This window comes from Micromys minutus (genome assembly GCF_963924665.1).
Source record: "Micromys minutus genome assembly, chromosome: 24".
Taxonomy (NCBI): Eukaryota; Metazoa; Chordata; class Mammalia; order Rodentia; family Muridae; genus Micromys; species Micromys minutus.
In genome coordinates this window covers 27,811,302-27,835,340 of record NC_137959.1, presented here as the reverse complement: position 1 = coordinate 27,835,340, position 24,039 = coordinate 27,811,302, and the positions used below count along the sequence as shown (strand labels likewise).

General features: G+C 44.6%; 1 protein-coding gene across 2 annotated transcripts; it reads left to right on the top strand.

The window, feature by feature from the left end:
• The first annotated feature begins 548 nt into the window (after positions 1-548).
• On the top strand, positions 549-22,909 carry DYNC1LI2 (dynein cytoplasmic 1 light intermediate chain 2). Of its 2 annotated transcripts, XM_080937354.1 has the most exons (13): positions 549-859; positions 1,006-1,079; positions 2,941-3,057; positions 5,695-5,925; positions 12,419-12,588; positions 12,966-13,059; positions 14,261-14,396; positions 16,365-16,476; positions 17,201-17,260; positions 18,390-18,431; positions 18,784-18,901; positions 19,560-19,676; positions 21,237-22,909. In XM_080937354.1, the coding sequence occupies exons 1-13, from the start codon at positions 753-755 to the stop codon at positions 21,335-21,337; spliced, it is 1,479 nt and encodes a 492-aa protein (XP_080793480.1). In that variant the 5' UTR covers positions 549-752; the 3' UTR covers positions 21,338-22,909. The 2 variants fall into 2 exon arrangements, with proteins under 2 accessions (XP_080793480.1, XP_080793481.1); XM_080937355.1 differs by lacking the exon at positions 18,390-18,431.
• The last annotated feature ends 1,130 nt before the right edge of the window (positions 22,910-24,039 follow it).

The following is a 24,039-nucleotide window of genomic DNA, read 5'->3' as shown; positions in this document are numbered from 1 at the left end:
CTAGCCAGTGCACAGGGTCTTACTATGTAGCACTGGCTACCCTGGAACTTGCTATGTAGACCAGGATGGCTTCAAATTTATAGAGATCCTCCTGCCTCTGCCTCGCGAATGCTAGGATTAAAGGCGTGTGTGCCACCATGTCCAACCATTTTTAAATTAATTTTTTGGAAGCAGGATCTCACATAACTCAGGCTCATTTAAACTTGTCAAGTAGTCTAAGACCTTGAACTCTGATGCAGCTGCAGCAGCTTCCCGTTGCTGGTATGACAGACATGCAAATCTATGTCCAGTCATTTTTTTTCTGTGTGGATCTTTGTTCATGCTTGGCTACATCCCAGCCCATTTTCTTTTAAACTTCTGAGCTGTAGTTTCCTCACCTCACCTATTAAGAGTTAAGCAAGGTTCAATGAGACCGCTTATAAATAAGATCGGCAAGCTTGAGTTCATTTCAAAGCTTGGGCTTGCCACGTCTGGCCCCGCCCTGCAGGGGTCGCCAGCGCGCCCTAGGTCTGGTGGCGCCCGCGGCTCCACCTCCCGCGTAAGGCTGTCCGGCTGGCTGCCTGACCGAGCAACGTCCCTAGCTGCGACGGTCCCGCGACCCGCAGACGCTCGCGGACATTGCTGGCCCGGCGGGACGTACTGGATAACGAAGCTTCTGCTGCGTTGCGGGCGGACAGCGCGGCCCGGCCGGGGTCCTTGCGGGTCCTCGGCGGGCCCGGGGGAGGGCCCTCTTTGTGGCTGCAGTTGGCAAGATGGCGCCGGTGGGGGTGGAGAAGAAGCTGCTGCTGGGTCCCAACGGGCCCGCAGTGGCGGCTGCCGGCGACCTGACCAGTGAAGAGGAGGAAGGCCAGAGTCTCTGGTGAGGAGCGTATAGAGTCGCAGATGGCGCGGCCGGACCGGGAGCGGGCCGGAGTGGCAGGACTGTGGGCAGACATTGACGGGCAGTCGTGGGCCGAGCGGTCCAAGGCAGTCCCGCGCTGACCACTCTTGTCATTGTCGCCGCAGGTCTTCGATTTTGAGCGAAGTGTCCACCCGCGCCAGGTCCAAGCTGCCGTCCGGCAAGAACATTCTGGTGTTTGGTGAGCAGCCGAGTCCTGTCCTGGGGCGCAGGGGTGGGTCAGGCGGCGCCCCTCCCACAGGTTCCAGGCTTCTCCACCCTTACCGCCTGTTTGTCGCTAGCCTGCCTGGGAGGGCACACTGGATTCTAACAGAGTAGCCGGAGAGTGTCCAAGCCCACACTTCTACTGACCCCCTAGGATGCAGTTTCGTTTGGAGTCCAGTGGTGTGGTGTGGGCTTGTGGCACATTGATTCCTTCAGTCATTTGGCTGAGCCTTCAGCCTTGATTCCGTTCATCGTTTAGCCTTGTGCTCACCAAGTTGAGGATGTGGAGAAAGAAAAAAAAGAGGATGTGCAGGCTGGATGGAGAAGATGAGGGAACTAGGTGAACTGGACTGGGCACCGAGGAGATGTATGGAGCGTTTCTTCAGTCTTACGAGCAGTTCAGCAGTGGCATAAGGCAGTAGAGCTTGGGAGTGAGCCTCAGGAACTTTCTTGCATTAATCCCGTCCTCACTGCTAGGTTGCCCAGTCAGTCATTTAACCTCTCTGGCTTCAGTTATTTCATACAAACGAAAGAGATTATATGCATTCATGTACAATGCTGTTGTGGAGTGGGGAGCTGAGCAATGGGACAGGACAACCTTAGACACAGTGCAAGAATCCCAGTCTAGCAGACGCAGATTTGTGCGTGGTTGCATTGCATCTTCCCTGTCAAGAGCAGACTGTTGTGGGCGCTTCACACTGTTTGGTGTGTTGAGAGAGAACTTGGGGAGTCAGGTGTTTTGCAGGGTAATCGTCTAGGTAAGAGCACATTGACATAACAGGGTGAAGCATTTGGACCATGTTAGAAGTTTTTTGCTATGGGGATCAGATGGGGTCAGATCATGAAAGTCTGAAGGACTAATCCTCTTTCCTGGAGACTCCTGATTTTCAGATTTTATATTTCTCCACCCTTCCCCAAGTCTTATGGAGATAACTGCAAACTGCATGGGGATGTCTGTGTGTTTTTCTCATCATAGTGATGGCCACTGTGGTAGGTTATAGCCAGATACGTGCTTTAGAAAAATAACTCGGGCTTCCTTGGACCAGCTAGATCAGAATGCGCAGGAGCTGAAGTCAGGCTGACAAGCACTCTTTATGGTCCAGGTTGATCGTGGCCAGAGAGCTCTGGGGAGGAGAGAGGATCTTTGTGGACTGCCTTTCATTTCTTAAGTTTTCTGATTCCATAGTATTGAATCCAAGGTTGTCCAGTGATATTTGGTAATGATTCTAGTTCATGTTTAGAGAGGAGGGTGTTTGGCTATGGATAGCCCTAGAGAGATGAGAAAGCACTTGCTACAGAGACTGTACTTAGGAGTTTTGCTTGGGTCCATAATTCTTCCCCAATTTCTAAGCCTTTAGGATGCTTGTGAAGTTGTTCTACAAATGTGTGTAAATAACATAAGCCTCGTGACTTGAGACAGAACCATAATTTTATTTCAGTATTCCTTGACTTTGGGGGTTAGTTGAGGTTTTGAAGAGTTCTTGCTTTTACTGTAGCAAAGATTTATTTTGTGGGAAACTAGCCCCATCTCTGACTTTCACTTCCCTGGATGTCTATCTTAGAAAATGTAGGTGGAGCTGGTGGGTTTACCATACTCTTTCCCTTGTGAAGTGAAGAGACTTGTAGCAGAGGGTCATTTGGGATCTTGGGTTGGCTGTTTCTGCTGGTCATTCTTAAAAGCAAAAGCAGGTCTCCTTTGTTCATAAGTGCTGGTGAGAGAGACCTTAGCAGACTTGCTTGACATTCCTGGTTGTTCCATACTGTGTTGATGTTGTGACTGTCTTTGTGTAAAGTGATACACAGTACACTTTTTGTCTTCTTGCAAATGTCATTTGTAGGTGAAGATGGTTCTGGTAAAACAACTCTCATGACCAAACTCCAAGGAGCAGAGCATGGCAAAAAAGGAAGAGGCTTAGAATATCTTTACCTCAGCGTTCATGATGAAGACCGTGATGGTGAGTGACTGTTACTCCATCGGCAAGGGAACTTGTAGGCCTCTGACACCTTGTGTCCACACAGTCTCTGCTCTCTGTTACACCCAGAGAGAATGGGTAAATGTATGTCATTTGCAAGACTTTAGTCAGTGTTTTTTGTTTAGTTATTTTTGTTTGTTTGTTTGTTTTTGTTTGTTTGGTTTTTTTTTGAGACAGGGTCTCTTGTAGGCCTGGCTGGCCTGGAACTCACTATGTAGACCAGGTTGGCCTTGAACCCTCTGAGATGTTACTCTGTAGTTACTCCTTCATAATTTTTCATTTTTAATATTTGCCTTTGTCCACTTAAATACTAGTGATTGTGATGTTAGAGTGTTTTTATAACACATTCTCCTACTTCCTCATTGTTAAATTGAAGAAGATAAACTAAAAGCTGCTTTAGCTCTAAGAGTTGTATAGGAGAGGACATAGGCTCTTCCTTAAGCTTGGACACCTCCATGCGCTGATTGAGATCTCCAGGGATTTTATCCCTGCTCCCTTGACTTCGTCTTATTGAACATTCCTTAACGGTCCTGAAAAGAAGGCAGAATGTCGGCCTGGTGTCAAGCCCTCTATCAGAATAAGCATGGAGTGTCTTGTCTAGATCCACTGGAGTCTGCTTATATAACAGCCCACTAAATCAAGCCTGGAGGATCTCAGGTGTTTGCAGCTTTTGCTTCCTGCTTTTGCAGGCCACCTTGGTTCTCGTGGAAAGACCTTAGGCTTGGAAGCCAGACCAAACTGGTTCAGAATGCCACGCCAGTGGTCAGCAGTAATATGGCTTCTGATTAGTAACTTAACCACACTTGCGTTTCCTCCTGTGAGGAAGAGGTGCTGGTACGTTTTGCAGGTGGACAGAGTGTGTGTGTGAGGAGTGCTGGAGACGTAGTGAAAGCCTCCCTACCTTTGTGGTAGATGCTCTGAGCCTCTTCATCCTCTGGTGTTTCCAAGACTGAGGCACATTTCAGGACACAGCATCCCAGTAGTCACATTTACATGTCTTTGAGTTGAAGTTTACACTAACATCAAGTTCAGATTCCTATGAAAGTTTTTCCTTTCTGTATTTATGGAACTTTCTCTTTCGGCTGCTTACTTATGAGAATCCTTGTTTGATGGAAGAGTTGCCCTTACCTCAGGTTAATTATACATCTTGCAGCCCTAGCCTTTTTAATTGTGGGGTATGACTGGGTTGTAAGTGCACATTTCATAGGCAGTCACCTGCTAAAGACACTAGTCTCTGGCTGTATCTGGGTTGTGGTGGGATACTATACGTCAAAGGACCACTGCCTCTGGGTTACTGTCTCCTGCTGCATGTGATGTGTGACTCCCACACATGGGGGGGAGTCATGTATGGCTGGCATTGGCCAGAAAAACTGAAGAGACTGCTTACTGATAGGTAGGCATATAAACCTCAGATTTTGAATACAAAATATGTTTGGAGTCAATTCACAGACCCAGACTAAATACACTAAAATATACTGGTTTGGGACCAGTGAGGTAGCTCAGCTGGGAGAGTTTAATTCCTAAGACCCACATGATGGAAGGAAAAACTTGACTCCACAGGTTGTCCTCCATCATCACTGTGGAACCGCCACCTGTGCCCTGAGGAGCACACACAGCTCTAAATAAATGGTTTGAAGAACTTCAAGTAGGCGCTGGAGAGATGCATCACTTGCTGTTCTTTAGAGGACCCGTCCCAGCACCATGTCTGGTGGCTCACAGTGGTTAAAACTTCAGGGGGTCCAAGCAGGCACCTGTACTCATGTGCACATAACCACATGTAGGCAGGCACACACCTAATTAAAAACAATAAATTAAAATTCGTGAAAGTAACTTAGAGTTTGGGAATATAGCTAGACGTAGATACCTTTATGCTCAAACTCATAAAAATGCATTTTTATAGATATTAATAATTGGTTATACAACAAGGAAGCTAAAGAAAGGTAGATTTTAAAAGTATATGTTGAAAAAAGAAGTTAATGAAATGATGTTTTGATGTTAGGCGTTCCCTCTCGAGGTACTTTTACAGAAACAGTAATTAAGGAATATGTTTGAAATGTCCTAAAAATATCCTACTAAATTTAGAGAAATGTCTTCCATAGTTGAATTAGCCCAGTTCTTAGTCTGTTTTGATTCAGCTGTAACTTAAGATCTCCCTTTAGCCCACTCAAGCTGATCTCAGACACTCACACCATTTTATTAGTAAGTACTTCATAAGTCTGTCTAAAAGGTAAAGATGCTTGGAATGTATAACTGATATCCTGCAGAATGACTGCAGTCGCTTAGTGCAACACACAGAAGGGTTTGTTCACTCAGCTTGCTCACCAACTCAGATAACTGGTATCTTAGGACACTAGATTCTTCAGTTCATCATTAAACATTTGTGTCCTTTGGTTGTTATCAGCAGCTAATTATTCTCACTCTACTCCTTAGAGTCTGTCAAAAGCTTAGAGAGTTGTCCTATATGTGGCTATCTAAACTTTTAAAAGCCTAGGAGTTCAGGCTATTTGGCCCTACTGGCCTGGCTTCCTGTGTGAATTCATCTCTTCCTGCTGCTGCTGCTGTTATAACTGTACACATAGTCCCTGTTGGGTGATAACGCAGCTTCATTCCTCTCCCCAGATCACACGCGCTGCAATGTATGGATTTTGGATGGAGATCTCTACCACAAAGGCCTGCTGAAATTTGCAGTTTCTGCTGAGTCTTTGCGGGAGACCCTGGTCATTTTTGTTGCAGATATGTCTCGACCTTGGTCTATAATGGAATCTCTACAGAAATGGGCTAGTGTTTTACGGGAGCACATTGACAAGATGAAAATTCCACCAGAGGAAATGAGGGATCTGGAACGGAAATGTGAGTAAAATTCACTAGTCTGATTTTGGATTATCGGAGCTGCCTTCTACTTTTTTAGGCAAGAGGGTTTACTTGGGATAGAATTTGCTTTTGTTTTGAAATACTTGTTTCAGTTTTTGAAATTCTGTTATCAAGAATAATTTGGAGGGCTGGTTGAGTAGTTAGGAGTACTTGCTGCTCTTGCAGAGAACCCAGGTTCAGTTCCCAGTACCCAGCTCACAGCCACCTATAGCTCCCATTTCCAGGGGATCTAGTCAGTAGCATGCATATAGTGTACATGCAGTCACTCTAGTACATACACACAAATACAAGTAAGTAAGTAGATAACTAATAAAAAGAGTACTTTCGTCTGGTGTACTGGTGTGTGCCTCTGATCCCAGTATACCGGAGGAAGATGCAGATGGAGTTGGTGTATCACTAGAAAGGTTTGCTTTGTTTTGGCTTACAGTTTTAGATCTCGGTTCATGGCCACGTGACTTTCTAGACCTTGTAATGAGGCCATCCGTCGCTGCAGAAGGGAGGCAAAGTGGGTAGAAAGAGGGGGAAAGGATAGCCTTCAAAGGCCTTCCTGCAGGGCTTCTTTCCTCTGGGTAGGTTCCCCTTCTAATAACCATTGAGCCGAGAATACATGAGTAGAAATCTACTTCGAGCTTAATGGATTCTCTTCAGTCTTACCTCAGTAATGCCATCAACGAGGGACAGAGTCTTTGAAGACATTTTTCCTCAAACCCGGAGCCCATGTTTCTGGAATCGCATGGAGATCCCACGTCTCTTCTTGATCGGTTTAATAAAAACCCCAAAGAAGAGAAATCTTTTGTTTCTGACTAGTTGTTTTGTAATCTAGCAAATATGATTGCATTCAGGAATACGAAGATTGTTTTCAGTGAGAGGGGGTCATTAAAATACAATAAAAGTTATTTTAGGTTTTTTAAAACCCTTCTGAGAACTAAGAACTTACAAATTAAAGGAAGTTTGGTGGGTTTTCAAATGTGGTTCAGAAGCTTGTTTTTCCTTCCTTTGCTTCTGTGCAGTTACATCAGCTTCTGTCCCTGTGCCAGGGAAATGGGAGGGGCAGGGAGCGGAACCGGCAGCCACAGCATCTTGGCCAGCGTGAGCTTGGCTGCCCTGGCTCAGTGCCATGGAATGACATCACCCCCTTTGGTGAATTGATGAGGGCTCTGGAGCATGGCACACAGTATCTGCACGCTAACTGTCAGGAAAGTCTGATGGTGCTTCTCACACTGAGTTTCCTGCTGTATGCCTCCTGTCGCACACTTCACCTTGCCCTGTCCATCATCGGCTCAGCTGGAGCTCAACGCCTTACTCTTCCCTTGGTTGCGTGCGTGTGCCTCCTGGCTCGTCCACGCGTGGGTATTATGATTGCCATGCTGTTCATCTCATCTCTCTTCAGCCACTGACCTTTTTAGATAATGTCTCTTTTTCTTGCAAAACAGAGATGCTAAAGACAGCTCAGCAAAATAGGTCTGAGGCTGAAAAGCTGTTCCCAGACCACTGCACACACATAGCTTCATACACAGACTGGTGAGCTAAAGTGCTGCAGACTTCAGTTTTGTGAACTCAAGTTTCTTGGGTCTAATAACTGTACAAAGGTTTATTAAAATAGAAAGCCACATCTGCCAACAGTACCACTCTTTGTCAAATAAGGAAAGCGTTGGGTGCTGGGTGTTGTTCTAGGTGCTGTGAGGGTACAGCAAACAGGATACCTATTCTTGGGGAGCATGTGGAGGAGACACTGAATTAATTTAATGGTCTTAGTTATTGGCGTCTATGTCACTGAAGATTAGATTCAGAGACATATGACATATGAAAACTGGAGAGGAGGGTGGCTTAAACAAGACTGAGGTTTATTTGTCAGGGAAAACAAATCTCTAGAGGCAGGCAGTTTGCAAGTAGGGCACAGCCCTGGGGCATGACAGCTCAGGAGCCCTGGCTCCTATGTACTCCCCACTTTGTCATTTTGAGGGTGTGGTTCTTTTCCCTTAGACAACTAGAACTTTAGCAATATGTCCCTGTTCTAAGTAGCAACATGGAGAACAGGAGGCAATACTGTGCACCTGCGTGAGAGTGGAATCTTTTTGGCTTTTTAAAGAGTGTGGGCGCACTTGCACATACATGTGCCACGTAACTTCCAGAAGGTTCTCTCCTTTCATTGCAGGTACCACGGGTTGAACTCAGTGTTTCACAGTGTCCACTTTTTCTTGCTCACCACCCCACACCCCTTGCTAGTTTAGAAAGTGTCTTAAATTCTGTGTCGGGTTAGGGGGAAGAGGAGAGAACACCGGAGGATGTCTAGCAATTGCTGAACCATGCGTATGTCTGAGCATCTCTGATTTCACTGTCCCTGGTCCGTGATGTTTGGAATGGCAGCCATGCCTTGGTGCTTGGTGTTGAAGGGGTGCTTGTGTTCATGCCGGTTTTGGCTTTCCTTAGCGAAGTAGTTAGTTCTTCATATTCCTGCTCAGAGGACCACTGCCTTCCAGACTAATTAGTCTCTAGTATTCTCTTACTAAGATTTATTTTAGTTTTAATTAGAGGGAGCACAGTATGTGTGCATGTGAATGAGGTGCTCACAGACTGTGGTTACAGGAGCTGGGGTTACAGGAGTGCTGGAACTGAGTTCCGTCCTTTGCAGGAGCAGGAAATGCTCCTAACTGCTCAACACCTCTCCAGCTGCCTTTAGTATTATCCTCAACAAGGGAGCGCTGCTTTACAGTTGGGTTCCTGTCGGCCTGTCTGCTGTGGAGCAGACTTGTGATCAGCCACTGTGACCCAGAGCTGGCAGAGGGACAGCAACCTGGTGCTTGTTGTTGCAACAACTGGGCAAAGACATTGTAAAGAAGGTTTTGGTTTTGGTGTTTTTTTGTTTTTTTCCTTTGGTTCGGTTTGGTTCGGTTCGGTTCAGGCTGTTTGAAGGAATACAGCCCATCGTGGCGAGGAAAGCACAGAGGCCGTTGTTGGTCACGGTGTATCTGCAGTCAGTAAGCAGACATGAATTCTAGTGCCCAGTTAGTTTCTCCTTTTTTAAAATTTAGTCTAGATGCAGAGACTCTGGGATGGTGTAAATAAACTGTAAGCCATTCTGGAAACACCCTTACAGGCACACCTAGAGATGTATGTGTCTCCTAAATGATTTATTTATTTACTTATTTTTCTTAATGCAGGATCTGCTTACCTGGCTTACCTGGAATTCTCTGTGTAGGGTGGGCTGGCCTTACAGAGAGCAACCTGTGGCTCTTGACCCCTTTGGGGGTTGAACAACCATTTTATGGAGGTTGCATATTAAATATTTACATTATGATTTATAACAGCAAAATTACAATTATGAAGTAGCAAAAAAAAAAAACAGTTGTGTAGTTGGGTGTCACCACAATGTGGGGAACTGTTTTAAAGAGTTGCAGCATTAGAAAGGTTGAGAACCACTGATTTAGAGTAACTAGCTTCCCTTAGGACTTGTAGGCTACTTTCACATGTGACATGCAGAACACAGACCTGGAGAACTCCTGGAATAGGTGATCCAGCTGCTCCACCCCGCTGTTCCTCAGCTCACCTCTGTCTTCTTCCTGGCTCTGCCCTGCTCCCAGTTCGGGAAGCCCTGGACAAGTGCCTTCTCTGTTCTTGGACAATCAGATCTCACCCCGACAGTTAGCCAACCACTGCATTTTTTATTGACTTGACTGTTAAAAGAGTCTTTAATTCCTTTAAGTTCCTACAACAACATCAGATTTTCTGGTTTTGTCCAACGTAGAATGGAGATAACCTCGGTGGGTTTCTTTATGTTGACAGTGGAGTTTTGCAGCGTGTATTAGTCTCTGTGAGAGAAACTTGAGGAAACAAAAGAAGGTTATAAAATACTGCTGTGATGCATAAGGGCCAGAGTCTAGTCCTCTTCCCCATGTAAGGATTCGGTGTGGTCGCACACAGCAGTAATCCTTGCACTGGAGAGGAGGCAGGAAGATTCCTGAGACCAGCCAATAATGCTAAATTGCTGAATTCCAGGTTCAGTGAGAGACCCTATGTCAAAAAGAGTGAAGAGCGATTGAGTAAGACAGTACACTCAAGCACTTGCATGCATGAGCATGCACACACGCACACACCATACAGAGTGAGTTTTGTCTAGCTATAATTTCAGTTTGCTTGCACTGGTGGGTTGCTCTGTTGCTTTGGTGGGAAAATATTGCTCACCTGTTAGTAGATAGGGAACAGAAAGAGAAAAGAGGGCCTGAGGGTGTAGCTCAGTTAATCGAGGGCTTATCAGTTGGTAGAGGGCATACAGGAAGCCCTGGGTTCAGTACTACATAAACTGGGCATGGTAGCTCTGCTTGTAATCACAACACTAGGGAGGTAGAGGCAGGAAGACACGAAGTTCAAGATCTTCCTCAGCTATATAGTGAATTTGAGGTCAGCCTAGGCTACATAAGAATACACACAGTTAGGAGGGAGGGAGAGAAGGGTAGAGGAGAATGAGAGCAAGCCATAGTATATCCTTCAAAGGCACACCCTTAATAACCTGCTTCTTTCATAGAAGCACCCCCTCCACAATAGCTCATTCAGCTGGAAATTTATGTCTGAATTAATCCAGTAATAAAATTAATGCCTTCTTAATCCAGTCACCTCTCAAATACCACCAGCTAAGAACCTTCAACACATGACTCTTTTGGGGACATCTCATGACCAAAGCACAACACTTGTTACCTTTTAGTTTACCTGGTATTACTTGAAAGACCATGAGTTTTTCAGTCATTTCAGAAGCACAGACAATGATGAACTAAAATCTCTTCGTTTTTAAAGAATTTGAAACCTGTTCTGTGGGTGTAGAGGAGAGTGTCTATCTTTTCTTGATTTTCAGGAGTGATCTATCTATCTGTCTATGTGTCTGTCTATCTATGCTTGAGGGAGGAGTTTCTGCTTGAATATATGTGCACCATGTGTGTCGTGTCCATGGAGACCAGAAGAGGGTATCAGATCATTTGGAACTGGAGTTACAGACATTATCAGTCATTGCATGGGGGCTGGGACTCAAACCTGGGAACAGGAGACGCAGTCAGTGCTTGTAACCACTAATTCAGGTCTCCAGTCCCTGGTCTCCCTCCCCATACTTTCAGTTACATTTATGTTGCATGGTTTTAATAAAAGCATAATAAAAGGCCTTGGACCTTTTTCAGTCCTGCTAGGTTTATTAGAAAAATAGAGCTACCTATTGGCACCTCAGCCTGTAGGGCTTTTCCTGTCCTGTGAAGATCTAGTAGGTATGGCAGTTCCCAGCTGTAATCCTACACTCAGGAGACAGAGGGAAGGGATAGGAATTGCTGCAAGTTCAAGACCAGTCTTGGTCTACATGGTGAATTCCAGGTATCTAGTGAGACCCTTTTCAAATACAAACAAAACCCATCATTCTAACCCTGAAGTACTCATGTACAGACAAGTTCTGGTTTGCAGGCCTTGTGTTCACCTGGTTTAATGACAGCACAGCCATTGGCTACTCTACCTAAAAGCCCCTTCTTTGTGTAAGGATTTGTTTCATTAGTGTTGCACTTGCTCACATATACATGTGCTACATCCATGCCTAGTGCTTATGGAGGCCAGAGAAGGGTATTGGATGCCCTGAAATGAGTTACAGATGGTTGTGAGTTTCCACATGGATGCTAGGAACTGAAGCTGAATCCTCTGAGCTGTTACTGTTCCAGCCCCTAAGGGGCCGTTAACCAAGATAACAAATGTGTGTACCAAGAAGCAGATGTGTTGCTCCTGCTGTGATAGGCACAGGTAGGATGTGCACATTGAATGTGCAACTCAAGTGCCCTAAAGACAAAGTCCCTAAGAGTGGAGACAAGGAGGAACTGTGACTGGCGCCTGGCAGTCACATGGTCTTTGTTTGCTGCTACTATATGGAAGTGGCATGCTCCTGGAATCCAGAGGGTAAGCATTTAGTAGCTCTTCTAATGAAGACCCTGACTAGGTGTGCTGCTGTTATTTCCAGTGGTCACCTAGGATGGAATGGTGCAGCTGCCTGGCACTGTGACAGATGCAGGATGCATGAGAAAAGTGTGCGGGGGGGGGGGTTGTTAGTGGTAGTGTTTTTGTTTTGTTTTATTTTTGGTGGGTTTTATATTAGAAACTAATATGAGCTTAAGAACATTCAGAACTTGGGCTGGGGCTCGGTGCTAGAATGCTTGCCGAGCACATGAAAAATCTCAGGTTTGAGCCACAGTACTATTTTTAAAACCAGAGCATTAAAAACCTGTTTAGGAATTGGATGGGATTGAATGTGTCGAGGTCTGCTGCTCCTGCAGCTCACAGCTCAGCAGACATGAGAGCTGGTGTTTTGCATCATGGTCCCTAAACTGTGAAGTTGCAACCCCTGCCATGCGTAGATGCTTTTGTTTTATATTTGTTATTACCTTTTCCCTTAATTTTCTAGGCCTAAGCGTGTTTTTATTTGTGTTTGTGTAATTTTTCCCCTTTTCCTCTGTAGTTATGAAAGATTTTCAAGATTATATCGAGCCTGAAGAAGGTTGTCAGGGTTCCCCACAGAGAAGAGGGCCTCTGACCTCAGGCTCAGAAGAAGACAGTGTTGCCCTGCCTCTGGGTGACAATGTGCTGACTCATAACTTGGGGATCCCAGTGTTGGTGGTGTGCACAAAGGTACGTAAAACATTTTGGATTTCAAAGTTGCTTTATTCCTACTTTTTACTATGCCCAGCTGCGGGTTCTTCCAGCTTATTGAGATAGATGAGGTCCAGTGCCCAGCAGGGTGAAGCGTAGTGCACATCGGGTGACCTCATTTGATGTTAAAAACAGTTATGGGGTGATCAGACTTGTTATAATTGTGCTTTGTGTATAAGCTGAGACCCGGTTGAAAGAACTCTCTTGTTCTTTTACTCTTCTCTAACATCGGGACCCTTCTCTTGAGTTGTTTTGTTAGACTACATTTTTTGTTTCTAAAGAAGTTCCTTGTTCTGATCTTCAGCAAGCAGAAAGGTGGAGGACTCACATTCCTCTTGGTTCTGTCTCTCCTGCAGTGTGATGCAGTGAGCATCCTGGAGAAGGAGCATGATTACAGAGACGAGCACCTGGACTTCATCCAGGCTCACCTGCGGAGATTCTGCCTCCAGTGTATCCTTGGGATGCTGTATCGGGGCCCGGAGCACAGGCTTTCCTCCAAAGGGGGTGTCTTCAAAGCCCCTCCTGAACAGAGTAGTCTTTTATTTTCATTTCACGTAATTATGTGGGGGTGGGACACATGAGTGTAGAGGTTAGAGGAAAACTGGGGAGTCATCTTTCATCCATCATGTGGGTTCCAGGTCAGATTTAGGCTGTCAGGCTGGACAGCAAGCACCTTTATTCAAGTACTAACCTGTCTTGCCTGCCTTGTGGGGTAGTTTTTACCACAGGGAGGGGGTGGATGAAAGGGAAGTGTAATCTTTCTATCAGTTTTATAACTTTGCTATGTTGGAATGTTGGGATCTCATCCATAATAACTTAGGCGTGTCTTTACTATGATGGGGTATTTTCCTTGTTGTTTTGTTTTGTTTTGTTTTTGATAGAGTCTCACTGTGTCACCCAGGCTGACTTGGAGCTTGTGATCTGTCCAGCTTTGTGAGTGCTTGGATTGCAAGCATGTGCTGCAGACCCAACTTAGTTGTTTGTTTTGAAGGCTGTACTTTGATAGGCTTTCTTATTAAGAAACTGATGCATGACCATCTTACTACCCAATTACATTGTTTGTACTTAAAAATCTTATTAAACTTTGCTCTTAAGCAGAGAGGTATAATTACCAATATGGTTACTGGTTTAGATGTTGCAAGTGTTTCTCATGTTTTGTGCTGCCCAGGAAAAAGATGCCACAGCAGCAGCTTTTTGAGTCTTCTGTAAATAAATCCAACCGTAGTTGGTACCTTAGTTCCACACTGGTGACAGGCGCTTTCCTTGAGCCCTTCGTTGGCACCTATCTTTGAAGGTGTCCCTGATGATAAACTTGTTCCCTTGTGAGCCCCTGCCTGGGAAGTAACCTGTGCCCTCTGTATGCTGAGCGTAGTCTACCACTGATTTTGCTTCTTAGCAAGCAGCCTTGGGAGTGAGCAGCACTCCAAGAGTTAGAAAAACAGCTGCATCCTACTTCTGCCTCTGCTTGGAGTATTTATTTATTATGGTTCTCTGCTCCCTCCATTCCTTTGTAGTTTTTAAAGTTTGCATGCTTCCTTGCACACGTGCAGATAATACGACAGATCACCTTGTGCTTTAATGATTATGCATATGTGTGTGTGATTGGTTTTTGTCTCATAATGAATTGGTTTTCCTTAAGCAAATTGACTAGATGGAGCCGCCTTGATTTACACCTCAGTGAAGGAAGAGAAAAACCTTGACTTGCTGTATAAGTACATTGTTCATAAAACATATGGCTTCCACTTTACCATACCCGCCTTAGTTGTGGAAAAGGACGCAGTTTTTATGTGAGTTCTTTGGTGGTGGAATTTAAGCTCTTCTCTTTATAGTCCACTTTCAGTGTAGTGCTTCTGTCTGAGAGGGCACTTGGGCTGGCCCTAGGGCGGGAGACAGGTGCTCCTCTGCTCCTTCTGCATTGACTTGTTTGGCTTAAGGGAAGTGGGTGGTGTGGTCAGAGGTGCCACATGCCTTTATTGAGAGAAAGTTGCCTGACTGTAGGTAAGCCATTTTGTGCACTTCCTGTCAGCTCTGGGGAAGCATTGGCTGTGAGGAGAATTGAAGTTAGAGATTTCAGTGTGGTGACCCGCAGTGGCTTATGTGAAAGCATCTGGTGACTGCCCTTGACAGGCGTGACTTCGAGCATCTTTTCAATGTCCCCATCAGTGTGGGCCTCAGCTCTGCTTGCTATTTGCTGGTGTCTGCATTTTAAATCCTCTGAGATTGGTCCTCTCCTGTCAGACACTTAGGTACCCTGTTTTCCTGAGCCAGTGTCTTTTCTCTCAGGAGAATTGTATTGCTCTATCGGCATATGACAGTGTTGTGGTCTTACTTTAGCAGATTGATGTTAAGATTTGATAGGCTCTGAACTTGACAGTTAGAGTTGTTCATTCAGCAAACTTTTCACAGCACCCTTTAGGTACCCAGGTTTCCTGTGGAGGACACAGAAATGAATGTGGTACATCCCTGTTACAGCACAGAAACAGACATGTTCCAAGGAGGAGGGGACAACACTGGGTTGGTTAGTGGAATGGGGGCCACAGATGTACTGCTGGAAGATGAGGGTTCTATCTCAGGCAAACCAGCAGGAAGGGTTAAGGGCATCTATGAGAGACCCAAAGTATGAGAGCCAGATGCTTCGGGAAAACTGAACAGGTTACCTCCTGCATATTTGGAGAGACTCATCCAGACTGCTCATACCCTAACTCTGAAGAATCACCCAGAACAGCAGACAGGCACTGAAGCAGAAGCTCAATAAGTGGTCTGCTTTTGTACTCACTTAGTTCTTAGTTATGTGGTCCTGAAGCAGGACTTCTGGTTGGATTCAGGGCTGATGTAGAATGGAGACGCATCTTGTGCCTTCTTGAGGTTTATAGATAGGTCATGATAGAACCTCAGCTGTGTCCAGTCCCTTTTTTGCTGTTGTGTTTCTTGCTAGTTACCTGTGTCGAAATTTGTAAGGTCAGCAAGGCTGTTTGGAAGAAGCATCCTGGATGGCACCCTCTTGGTAATAGAAGCTGAAGGAGTGAGGGTGTGAGAACAGTCAGTTGTCTTTTTTTGTTAACTTGAGCTTCTTGAGCTCACAAGTGTGGTCAGTGTGTAATTGCTGCCCTTATGGGAAGTGGGGAGTCTGATTCAACCTTGTTTTTTCCTGCCTCGTGATGTTGAGCTGTCTGGCACCCACATAGGACCCTAAGGTTTCCTTGTGTCTCTTGTCAAGGACTCGGGATAGATATAGGTTTAGACAAGACTCAGATAGATATAGATATAGACGTAGTTTCCTCCTTGGCTTCAAGGCACATCTTCCATGCCAACAAAATTAATGAGCTGTTCATAGATAACAAAGAAGAAAGGGACAGAGTACAAGGGGAGAGCCAAAGCCCAGGAGTAACGGTTCTCTCTGGATCTCCCTCCTCTGTGTGTCGTTGCTCTGAGCAGGGTCCCACTCACCCCTTGTTCTTATAGGTGGTGTTGGGGGTTTCTGAACCCTTCCACTGGGGTAGTATCTTCCATTGGTTCCTTAGGGCTAGCTTCCCTTCCTGAGTATCTGGAGCAGGATGCGTCAGGTTGATCTGATGGGATAGGTGTTGTACCTTTTGGCTCATGTACCCAGAGCTACAAGACACTGACAGCACCTCCAGACTTAGAGCTGTGGGAAAGGACCTCATGCAGGAGCATCTTATAATCTGGAATGTGTTTGAGATGTGCGTGGGAAGGTAGTGGGCAAAGCACACTAATCTGTGTCTCCTTGCCTTTAGACCTGCAGGCTGGGACAATGAAAAGAAAATAGCTATTTTACATGAAAATTTTACAACCGTGAAGCCAGAAGATGCATATGAAGATTTTATTGTAAAGCCTCCTGTGAGAAAGGTACCTCATTTAATTCCTTGCAGACTTTACGTGGGTGGTTTGAAGTCATGAAAATGAGAGCTGCTGTTCCAGGAGTGGCTCTGATGGGATGGCCATGTCATGGCAGTTGTGTCCCAACAGCACTCCTACCACTTGTGAGTTACTTTTGCCAGATCCCCTCCCGTTGGGGTCTCCTGCTGGAAGACTATGATCTGGGAGGTGCTTGCTGTTTAGGACCTGCCGGACTTAAAATCACGAACGGGAAATATACCAATGGCTAGTTACATACCAATGGGAGAAGGTCTCTACCCAGTTAGAACAGTAACTGCAGTCTCAAGAAGGATTCTCCAAGCCCATGAGGAGGCATGGACCAAGATTCTTTTTGTTTTTTTAAACCAAAAACGAGATTTATTGCATTTCATGCAGTTTGAAGTCTGTGCAGCAACGAAGATAAGCACAATCTTTAATGTATTTAAAAAATAAAACATTGGGCAGAACAGTGCACAGAGTCCTGGTTCTCCTGGGTCTTGGAGAGAATTGATGGGGAGGAGACCAGCTATTTGTAGAGAATGAGTTCAGGCCCACAGGCGAGAAATGTTTCCACATCTTGTGGATGTGGAAGGCTCGAGGGAAGGAGCAGAGAAGAATGCTGGTGGAGTAGCCAGACCAAGATTCTTATAGCATGAACTCTGGCGTATATTTGAGAATTTTCATTGCCTGTGGTCACAAATGTATCATTTCACAGTTGGTTCATGACAAAGAGTTGGCAGCTGAGGATGAGCAGGTGTTCCTGATGAAGCAACAGGTAAGAGGCCTCTCTCCCATGGAATGTCAATTCTGGGGTGGGGGGATGAGACTGTTTGAGAGCTTGCAGAGGCATGGAGGTTAAGATGAGGTTTCCTCTTTCCCAACTTTCTCTACAGGTAGGGATTGGAGCACGGGCTTCATGATACCTGCCTGCACTGCACATTAATCTACAGGGATGGACTTAGTATGTTTTAATGTGCCCTAGGAAGAATTTCAGGCTTACTTCTTGAACTGACAATTTACCAAGTGGCCTGGTTCACTTCCATTCTTTCCCACAGTGTATAAAAGCAGTAGTACCTCAGTCCCTTAATCTCAGCAATCATGAGGCAGACTCAGGTGGATTTCTGTGGGTCTGAGACCAGCCTGGTCTACAGAAGGAGTTTCAGGACACCCAGTGCTTTTACACAGAGAAACCCTGTCTCAGAAAACAAACATACATACATATATTCACGCATACATGCATGCATTTTATTCATTCAAGTAGTGCACATTTTATACATAAGGAAAGTAATATAGCCAAAGATGGCATTGAGTTTTTAATCCTCCTGCCTCTGACTCTCAGGTGCTGGGGTTATGTGTCAACTGACTGTAATTTTTTTATGTGGTGCTGGGGATCTAGCTCAGCTTTATGCGTGCTGGGCAAGTACTGTACCAACTGAGTTACATCCTCAGCCCCAAACTGACAATTCACTATAATATTTTATTAATTTTTTAAAGAGCATCATGTATACATACAATTGTTTTTATGACATTCACTCTCAACTTCTTACAGATCCACCCTGATTTCCCCTATGATAACAGTTTTGAGCACAAACCTGTTCTTAACACTTCTCTTTCACTCAAATTGTTAGATACATCCCAAGGGTATGGCCCAGCCCTGTTAGTTTTTAGCAATTTTTCCCCCAACTCCTCTTTTCTATGGCCTGCTTATTTTCTTAGTCTCATAACTGGTTTCTGGGATGTCTTCATATACCAAATATGGAATTTAAGTTGTTTTGCATTTGTAGTGTAAAACATGAGTCTGTATTGGTGCCCTGTAGTAGAGTCATAGGAATCAACCCTTTCTCCAGACCTCAGTTCATTGCTGCAGGCCTTGGTTAATGGCCAGTTTGTCCCTCTCTTTGCAGTCACTCCTTGCCAAGCAGCCTGCCACGCCCACAAGAACCTCCGTGAGTACCTTTCACCAAACAGAGGGTCATGGCCCAGTGTCATGGGTGCCTTCTAATGTTACACTGTTATCTGCGACAGTTTATATATATGTGGGCTTTTATTGTATTTAAACTGAGTTGGTCTCCCTAAAGGCCCATAGCCAGAAATACAATAGACCTTCAGAAATGTTTGAGGAAAGACAACAGCTGATATTTTGTAAGCTTTGGTTCCTTTCTCAGGAGACTGAGCTGGGAGCAAACCTCCACTGTGATACAGACACTGGACCGCAGACACGAAAATGTGTTGACTTTGATTTTTTTATTTTTTGTTATTTTTTTATCTATGTGTGACGTGGGCTGGTTTTGGACTTAGGAATCCCCTGCCAGAGGACCCTCTGGCTCTCCAAGGACGCAGGGTCGGGGTGGACCAGCTAGTGTACCAAGCGCCTCCCCAGGAACATCAGTAAAGAAGCCAGATCCAAACATCAAAAGTATGTATGCCGCCTTTGGGGAATGATTTTAGTCCTAGGTCCACAGGGCACATTATGACAGTAGCTGCAGCTCTCAGGTGGAAACCCAGGACAGCTAGGCTGATGGTTTTCCAGGAAAGGTTGTTCCAGCAAGTAACCGTGTACACATGGTACTTTTAAGACCTTAGGCCCTATAGCTGTCTAAGGAAAGAATACAGCTTAGGAAGTCACTGTACAAAGTATCTTGAATCTGTCGCTTTATTTCTTAGCTTTGTATTAATACTATTTATGAGTTGGCCTATTTTTTTCTTTTGTTCTCACCAAGCCACTGCTTATTGATACACAAAGATATTGATTGCAGTAAACCATCAGAATAAGTCTGTAATTCTTACGTGTTCAGTTAGCATCTTCCACTTTGGATATGAGCTTTCCATAACAGGCTGTGAGCCTTGCACACTTAGGAAAACAAAGATTTTTCTGTGACCCTCAAAGGTGGGAAATGCAGACTTGTTTCCACTGGTGATCTTATCACTACCCAGTTAGCCTCAGCTAACAGACCGAGCACAGTGAGTGTGGTCAGTGCACTAGGAAGCTCCAGGCATAGATGCACAGTTTCAAGCTAAAGACCACCTTTTCTGTTTTAGTCTGAGTGACGTTTTGTTTTTCTTTGTTTCCTTAGATAATGCAGCAAGTGAAGGGGTATTGGCCAGCTTCTTCAATAGTCTGTTAAGTAAAAAAACAGGCTCTCCTGGAAGTCCCAGTGCTGGTGGAGCGCAGAGCACAGCCAAGAAGTCAGGTACAGGAGGAGGGCACAGAGCTTCAGGTCTTTAACGGAACAGTGCTGTCAAATAGGGGTGCAGATGACAGTGGTCACTCTGACCAGCCTATACACCTCCAGTGTTCTGGCTAGCTATGAACAGAGCCAAGCCTTGTGCTGTGTTTGTAGAAGACCCAGGGTCTCAACAACCACATAGTAGTTCCCCACCACCCTTAACTCCAGTTCCAAGGGACCTGACCCCCTCTTCTGACCTCCTTGGGCACCAGGCATGCAAATGGTGCATGTTCATACAGGAAGGCATAATGCTTGTGTACATAAAGCAAATTAATCTAGGGCTGGGTGGAAGAGTTTAATTTGCTTCACAGCCCCTAATTTTGCAGGGGTGGGGTCTGGACCTGCATGGTCTACTGCAGGATCCCTCTGTGGCCCAGCCATCTGGTCTTCCATGTAGGCTGGTAGGACAAGCTAGTCTTGAAGGTTTCTAAAATAAAATGGTTATGTTCTTGGGAATCACATACTTTCGTAAACTAGAATACATTTACTTCTTTTTTGTGGGGCCAGGAATTAAATCTAGGAGTTGATGAATGCTAGGCTTGCCTTTGTGTTAGAGACAAACCTATGCTGGCCTCAGTTCACTGTCTGGCCTTGAACTCTTGATCCTCTTTCAAGGATTGTAAGTATGCACCCCAACACCCCACATATAAAGGGCAGATTAGGCATATGCTGTTCAGTGTTTTCTCTAATTGATTTTTCCAAGGTAGATAAGGATGTTAGAAGTTCTTGTCCTCCAACATCTTAGAAGTTCCTATAGACCCAAGAATCTGATCTGGGTCTCAGCTTTGACCTTGTGTTTGTCCTTTACCAGGTAAGAGTCATTGTCCAGGCCCAAATAGTGTTTGACAGCAGGAAATAGGAGCGCCAGCATTGTGCTGGATGAACTAATTGCCTGGCCTGCTCTCATCCTAAAACATGGTATTTCCATGTGCATCAGATTAAACTAAACTAAATGACTTTATGGGTAGGGTGTTTTTGTTTTCTAGAAATTGAACCCTACATGTTGTGCCAAAGCCACATCATCAACCCATTAATCAGTCTGAGGTGTTGTAGTTAGAAATTAAATCTGAGTGCCTGTCTGGGAAACATTGTAGTTTACTACATGCCTGAAATTCAGATGGAGACCTCCAGGGAGGTAGTGGAGAAGACACACAGGGCTTAGGGACTGGGGCTGAGGGTTTTCAGAAAGGCCCCTGGAGTTTGGCACAGAGGCATCCCCAGCGCCCACAGAGAAGGCAGCTGCCCAGTTGGAGAATCCAGACCTGTGACACTGGCAGTAACAAGAGAAGGGTCTGTTTTTATGTTATCCTTGGCAAAAAAGCTTTCCTTATTTTGAGGATGCTGTCACTAGGAATGATGGCAGAAGTCTGTATGTATGGTTTTGAGGCTAGCCTGGTCTACAGATTAAGTTCCAGGATAGTCAGGGCTATACAGAGAAACTCTGCCTAGAAAAAATATAAAATTTTCACACTGTTATTTTGTTGTGTTTTCTCTCTCTCTCTTGTTCCATTTTCTTTCTTTAAGGACAAAAGACTGTGTTGTCAAACGTTCAGGAAGAACTGGATAGAATGACTCGAAAACCAGACTCCATGGTAACAAACTCTTCAACAGAAAATGAAGCCTGACCCTCCTTTGAAAGTGCATATGTCAAATGACCAAATAACTATGTATATTCATCTGATAAGACCAGGATTTTTCTGATATGGCACATGCTATCAGTTTTTGGGGGTAGGGGAGATGAACTTAAAAAAATACATATACTTCATTGGCTTGTCCGAGTGTGAAATGCACATTTAGGAAGGTTACATGTCAGGCCCCTTGTTGGGGATGTCCCTTGGACTCTTGGGCTGCGATTCTCTTGTGGGAAGTAAGCGCAGCTGGGCTTATAGAGTGAGTGGAGAAAGGAGGCCCACTTTCTATCAGGGTGGAGGAAACAAGACTAGGAAGGCATTGTTGAGATGGATGGTTAGTTTGACCAGTTGCATGTTAGCAAATTCACTTGTTGGGAAGCAGGTTAAGTAGCAGAAAGTCCAGGAAAGAGAAAGGCTCAGGAGGGACGAGAGAAGTGCTGGTGGGGAAGCTGAACGTTGAGGGAGTCGGAGGAAGGGAGCGAGCGAGCGGCATTAATGAGGACATGCACAGTAGAAACCAAATAGCATCAGAAAAACCTAACAATTAGAAACATTTCCAAACTAAGCACTAAACAGAATGGGAATGGACTTGTTCTGAATGCATCTTTAAGTTATGGGAAATGTGTTTTATGTGGGGTGCCTGAGTAAGGTAGGCTGACTCGGGTACCATGTCCCTTGTCCTTGGAGAGATGCTGGGCGCTAGGCACATGTAACCTGGAGCAGGCAGTCGATGTGCGTTGTGTTCAAAGTCAGCAGATACAAACTAGATATTTTAAATAGTTTATGTTTTGTTTAATTATTATTTTTAACTACCACAGGCTGGCCAACTAATAGAAAATGGGTGGTTGATTTCTCATTGTACTGTATTGGCAGTGTACTTTAGAAAGTTTGGGGAAAGTACTTAATGTCATTGTATTCTGGTTATTTGGCTTGTTCCTGCCTTAGAGCCTGTGGTAACCTTCCCTGATACAGAAAGGTTCTTTCTGTAGCTCCCTGGTCGAATCATTGCTGTCAGACCGTCAAGTGGGTGCTTACATGGAGAATGGAGGTGGTCGGCTGTGCTTTTCATAATGGAGCACCTCCTCTATCAAGGAAGTGCGACTTGGATGTGTCTTCATTAGGGACATGTTCTTGAACACTGTCGTCACACCGCCATGCTGAAGAGAACGTCTGTGGATTTGAAATAGCACTTTGAGTTTTCTGTGTGACACAGCACATGTAAATGCAAACACTACCATGACTTTAATGTATAAAATATTTGTTGTCCAAACCAAGGGGAAAACCACAGTTCACATCCGTGGAGTTTACTTTTTTATATGAATGTTATTGTGTCTCAGCATAATGTCCCTAATGTCATCACACACATGCCAGATCTGACTAACCACTAATGTAGTTCTAGGTGTAAGCTAACATCTAGTTATGTGATGAGGCTCCTCGACTGTGAGTCACTTTGTAAAGGTCTGAACACTGTTAAGGAGGAAGCTGAGTGCTTACTTGCCTCTCTTACAACAAAAAGATGTTTCTTGTGCCGGTTTTACTATTGAAATATATTTTTTCCTTTTTTAATTCAGTTTTTTTGTTGTTGTTATTTTGGTTTTGTTTTTTTAAACATGCTCTGTGGTTAAAATGACCAGGTTGTCCAGGTGACGACAGTAAGCTGGCTGGAGTAGAGACTATGATGGAGGGCCACCTGGTCTCCGTAGCAGCCAGGACAAAATCAGTGACCTCAGAAACTAGGAATTCTTGCAAAGACACATGCCTAATAGTGTGATTTTTTAAGATTTTGTTACACTTAAAATGTATCACTTGAACAGCTAGGCACTTTTTGTGTTGATGTCAGATGTGCTCTGAGGAAGGAAACACTGAGGTCTGGCTGCGAGGGTTTGGACCACTGTCACTCCTTCACTTGGATGCTCCTAGTGTTAGAAGAAACTGATGCATATTACCATATGCTCAGTACTTGCCAAAGTCCACCAGCTTTGGGAAGCTTCAGGGTTCTTTGGGGGTTTGAGGAGATGAGGTGATTTTTATTATTTTAGGATTTTCCAGCATTGGAACCAAAGGCCAAATAATAAACAGCCTTTACTTTTTAAAGTAAAATTAATCTTATTTTCAAAAATACAAATGTATGGTAGACTATAAAAGACAATTTTATGACTATTTATACACATTATAATGATTACCTCTGTTGTCTTTAAAAGGCTAATTTTAACTCAGCCCAACCTAAAAATTATAGCCCAGATGAGAGCTATGAATTGGTCTTTGCTAAAATCCAACAGGTATGCTGCTAGATTGTTTTATTTTATTTGCACTTTTTTTTTCTTCTAAATAACAGGGAGGGTTTCTTTGTATTGCCCTGGCTGTCCTGGAACTCATTCTGTAGACCAGGCTGGCCTTCAGAGATCCGCCTGCCTTTGCCTCCCAGGTGCTGGGATTGGCGTGTGCTACTGTGCCTGCCCGGCTGCACCTTTTTCCTATTTTACTTTTTTTTTAATTGGCATTTTAAAACCAGTATTTAACTGAAGAGACTGTTTTCTAAACTTGATGAAGGGGAAGTGACTGCTCTGTACATCATGACCTTAACAATGTTGATGCTGTAAGTGAAACTTCACTGTTGTCTCTGCTAAGTTGATTGGTGTTTTTAACTTAAAATAGGACTGCAGACGATCTCCCATTAGCCTTAGTCCAGGGTGTGG

What these genes read in the sequence shown, in the direction of transcription:
- DYNC1LI2 (XM_080937354.1), top strand. Translation starts at nt 753, where the DNA reads ATGGCGCCGGTGGGGGTGGAGAAGAAGCTGCTGCTGGGTCCCAACGGG. An exon ending in TGTTGGTGGTGTGCACAAAG is followed by an intron (nt 12,589 to 12,965) that starts GTACGTAAAACA and finishes TCTCTCCTGCAG; the next exon opens with TGTGATGCAGTGAGCATCCT. An exon ending in GAAAAGGACGCAGTTTTTAT is followed by an intron (nt 14,397 to 16,364) that starts GTGAGTTCTTTG and finishes CCTTGCCTTTAG; the next exon opens with ACCTGCAGGCTGGGACAATG.